Source organism: Pinus tabuliformis, chromosome X (genome assembly GCF_031772625.1).
Source record: "Pinus tabuliformis cultivar Carrire ecotype Pingquan chromosome X, CPIR1, whole genome shotgun sequence".
Taxonomy (NCBI): Eukaryota; Viridiplantae; Streptophyta; class Pinopsida; order Pinales; family Pinaceae; genus Pinus; species Pinus tabuliformis.
This window is the reverse complement of record NC_142308.1, coordinates 397,838,279-397,842,845: the sequence shown is the minus strand read 5'-3', so window position 1 is coordinate 397,842,845 and position 4,567 is coordinate 397,838,279. Positions and strand designations below refer to the sequence as shown.

Here is a 4,567-nt window from a genome sequence, read left to right as displayed (position 1 = left end):
ATGATGATCACTAGGTCCTCTACTAAGAAAAAGAAAACACCAGCACCTCACCAAGCAACCAAGCTCGGGAATCAAGATAGAAAATCAGGCAGCTGTAATGCCAGCAACTATGTTTCACGAGATTATTGTTGGATTATGAAAAATGGGGAAACTTTACCACAGTATGAATTCAAAGAATTGGATGTGGCCACCAGGAATTTCAATTCACTTCATATAATTTATGGCTCCGTCTACTGCCACATCATCGACGAAACCACGATGACGATCATGAAAATACAGTGCGACATCTCGTACGAAGTTAGAATTATTGAATAGCTCCACGACTTCAACATGGTTCGCCTATTAAGGTTTTGTTTCTTCAACACACATTCATACTTCATCATCAAGTATACCGACAATGGCTCTCTTACCGAGCGTCTTCACGACAATTCACCATTTCTGACCTGGAGATGCAGAGTGGAGCTCGCTCTACATGTGGTAGACACGCTTAGCTATCTTCACAATTACAACATGTCCTACTACGTCCACAAGGACATGAAGAGAATTAATGTTCTTGTCAATGAAAATTTCCAAGCCAAGATTGTTAATTTCTGTGTGGGAAAATTTGTAGAAGACGGCTTTTCACTGACCAGACATGCGAATGGAATGAACAGATACATGGTGCTCAAATATCTTTCTCATGGTCTCATGATTCCAAAGCTTGACATCTTCTCCTCCAGGGTTGCCATGCTCGTCATGCTGGAGCTTCTCTCAGGCAAACCAACTATTTTGCACCGCAGTCCCCTGGACTGCCCACTTCTAAGAAATCCCAAACACTTGGTGTGGTCGAGAAAATGGATAGCATGAGCTGGGGACTTGGCTAAGCCTACTTATCCGAGCCAAGATACACATGGAATAAGCACGGCATCAAACTACTTTCTTTAGGAAAAAGATGGTTGAGGGTCGATCTAGATGTTCTAGGGTCGACCTCCACTTGTTCAAGAAGGCTTGGTTGGAAGGTGACTTACATTCTTTTCTCTTCACATAAGGTATGTGAAGATATGTTTCCTTATAGTGAATCCAATTATGTACTTACTTTAGGCTCAACCTTATTCACAAAAAATTGTGATACGACAAAATATTACTAAATGTTGTACCTATTCATTCGAATGTTGTACATGTTTATTCTCAATCCTTTTTGGAAGCTACCATCAATGAAGCTTGCTTGAGTTTTGCTTCAATTCATTCCTTTAAGCTTGCTTCAGTTTAAGGAATTTTAATTGCAGAGATGTAATTAATCAACAATGATAGTATCTAGATTTTTACATCAAAGCATGGCTGATATGTCTGTTTGGTCAATTTAGTGTTGTCTAAATTGCTATCATAAATTGTCAACCCGGGGCTCGTAAGCTGATGAAGTGAAGTATACAATATATACTTAAGCAGCCTTTCCTAGTTCTTTTTGTCGTTTTTAGTTCATGTTTGACTTATCTTCCTAATGTGATGTGATGAAGTTATAAACAAGTGAGTGAATGTGTGTGTATGTGGCGATTTCTAAATGCTTCTTGAAATTTAAAGAGAAAACTTGAACAATAACTTGGAATGAAATTAGAGCTTCAAATGAAAGTAAAGCATCAAACAAAAAGACCAATGGCACTAGTCCAATACCTTTACTGCTGATAAGAAGGAAAATGACATCTACATTGACTCAATTGAAAGCAAGAATACTACTCTAACTCCTCTATTGAATCTAAAGCAATGTAAAAATTAAGTGACAAATCACACTACTTAATTCTCCCTTAACATTCTGCCTTTAGCTAAATTGATCATGTGAAAAATAGTTAGGAGTGAATTAGCAATATGATTCTAAAACTAAATAAACCAAGCTGCAATTAAATGATGTTTTGGTCCCATAAAAGTTAGTGAATTATGATAAAAAGAACCATCAAAGAGATTAGCAACTTGACAAAACCTGATAAAGTAACTAGGCAAGGAAACTAACTAAGCAAGGAAACTAATGAAAATCAAAGCAAAAGTCAGCAGTTTAGATAAGACAACTTCAAATGCCACTAGTGATAAAAAGAAGGAAAAGCACACTGTCCCGAGCTCCTAACAAAGTTGCAAAAACACACATTGATCAGTCATGAAAAGTACAGGAACGTAAAGCAGCATAATTCAAACTGTACATTAATATACATGTCAAAAGAAATCAAAATTGCAGAAATCAAACTGTACATTAATATACATGGTAAATTAGAAAAAAGGAATGCAGGAAAATAAATTTAAAAGCTACTGTACAATGGTTGTAGCAGACAGGGGCCCTCCATCCACTTCAACCAATTAAAAAGATCAGCTACGCAGGTAAGAACAGAACTGTCTTCTTGGTATTAAATCAGAACATAATAAAATACGGTGGGGAGCGTAAATGCTATGTAAAAGAGTCTTGAAACAGAGTTTAACAAAAACAAAAGACTAACTTCCAAAAGCTAACTAATCAGCGTGTGCAAACGCTTTATTTATAACAGGAACACAAATTGTTCTGTGCGTAAACTAAGCTAACTAAGAGCTGTGCAAAAGACACGTTCAACAGCACCGTGCACAGATTTAGGAAACGGTCATCGTGGATGATAAATCCGCTGTTGGATTCTTGTCCCCTGCAGTCTTCGTGGCTAAAGAGGAGGCCAGCTGTGAGTTCCGTGCTCCACCTGAACACGCAGAGCCGTGCCACCGTTTGCAACCTTGCCGTTTGACCAGAGTTACTTCCGCGTTGACCAGGGGTGTAGACAGCCAGTTTGGCTGAGCTGACAGCACACGCACCATGTACACAGTCATACAAACTTTCCCATGTGGCTCTTTCCTCTGGAGGACACCTGGAGTATAGCAAATAAGAAAATGGCTGCGGAATCTGGGATCGGCTGCGGAATCAGAGATCGGCTGCGAAAACCCTGTATAAGCTACGGAATTGCAGCACTTAAACCAAAAATCTAAACCAACAGTCAATCATTAGCACGATTAGCAAATCATGTGAAAAAGTATTATAATGCAATGAATTGAACAAGTTTGATGAAGGAAATGATGACAAAAGAAGGAAATGAGTAGGAAAAGGCTATTGGGAGGATGGGTAAATGAGTGCAGGTTTGAGGCTCAACAATGTCCACTGACATAGATCTTTCTTCTTTCTTCAGGTACATGCAAGGCATCATATATGACCTACTCAAAAACTAACTCTCGCATTGCATACCAATGAGTTTGTCCTTGAAGAAACAACCCAGTTGGATGGCATGTGAGTATATTTAGATATAATGTGAGTATAGGAGATGGAAGGATGCCCACACCATAACCCAGGCTTGACAACGACCTTGCATGGTAGCAATAGGTGGCAAGGCAAAAATGTTGTTTAATTGATTCCAATTTTCATGGTGGAAATAGGTGGCAAGGCACAGCCAATTGTAAAACTAAGGATAAGGACATATGTAGTGTCAAAATCATATGTAGTGCCAAACTTTGAAATATACGAAAATAAGGATATATGTAGTTTCAAATTTTGGATAAAGGGGTGGATGGGTTTTTTCAAACTTCGGATAAGACCTTTGTAGTTTCAAACTTTACATAAATTTCGATAAAAATGTCGATGGGTATTCTCAAATTTCGATAAAGGATTTTTTGATGAAATGGGTTTTTAAAAGATTGGTTAAATAGGCTGGTCAACCAAGTTGATATGGATTCAATGCTAAGTTGAACGCTATATTCCGTGCATGCTGAAGGAAGGGACTAATAATGAAGTGGTATTTTAATAACAAATATTATTATTTAAGGTTTTTATATTGAAAGGTGATGGTGGAATATTGTAAGGAAGTGTTTGAAAAAATGACAATAATTTTAATTCAAATTTAGGGTTACATATTATACCATTACAATATTTAAAATATGATATTAAAATTAAAATTAATATAAATTAAAAAAAGATATATCTTTAAAATTTCCACACAATTATTATAATTTTTTAAATAATATATAAATTATTTAAAAAAAACAGTAAATTGATAAATAAAAAATCCTATATCATACCAAAGAATTATCAATTTTGTTGATGAAAAAACCACAAGAGATTAATAATTATCTAAAGTGTGTGATTATATCTTTAAGCAAAGAACAAAAATGATTAGTAGTATCACTGACTAGCAAAACCACATTTACTAATGTGGTTGATATATGCTGATCAGCGTATATCAAGTACATTTACAATCACGTTAGTAAATGTGATTGATATACGTCGATAGGCTTACATCAATCACATTAATATTTATTAGGTGATAATGTAAAGGTGGCTATTATTGTATGATTAATATTATAAATCGAAGGGATTAATACTAAAAAAACAAGGGATTACCAACCCAAGGCAGCAATATTAAATCCAAGAGATTAATATTATAAAACCAAGGGATATAGACCCTAACATAAATATTATAAACTCTAAAATAAACATTAAACCCGAAGATTCATATCATGAACATTACGATTAATGTTATAAACTCAATGGATTAATATTAAAAATACAAAGGCTTATAAACTCAAGGGAATAACATTA

The 4,567-nt window shown here is 35.5% G+C and overlaps 1 protein-coding gene across 1 annotated transcript; it reads left to right on the top strand.

The window, feature by feature from the left end:
- Nucleotides 1-330: 330 nt before the first annotated feature.
- On the top strand, nt 331-846 carry LOC149140199 (protein LYK5-like). Its single transcript, XM_089450924.1, has one exon. The coding sequence runs from the start codon at nt 331-333 to the stop codon at nt 844-846; it is 516 nt and encodes a 171-aa protein (XP_089307050.1).
- Nucleotides 847-4,567: the final 3,721 nt, after the last annotated feature.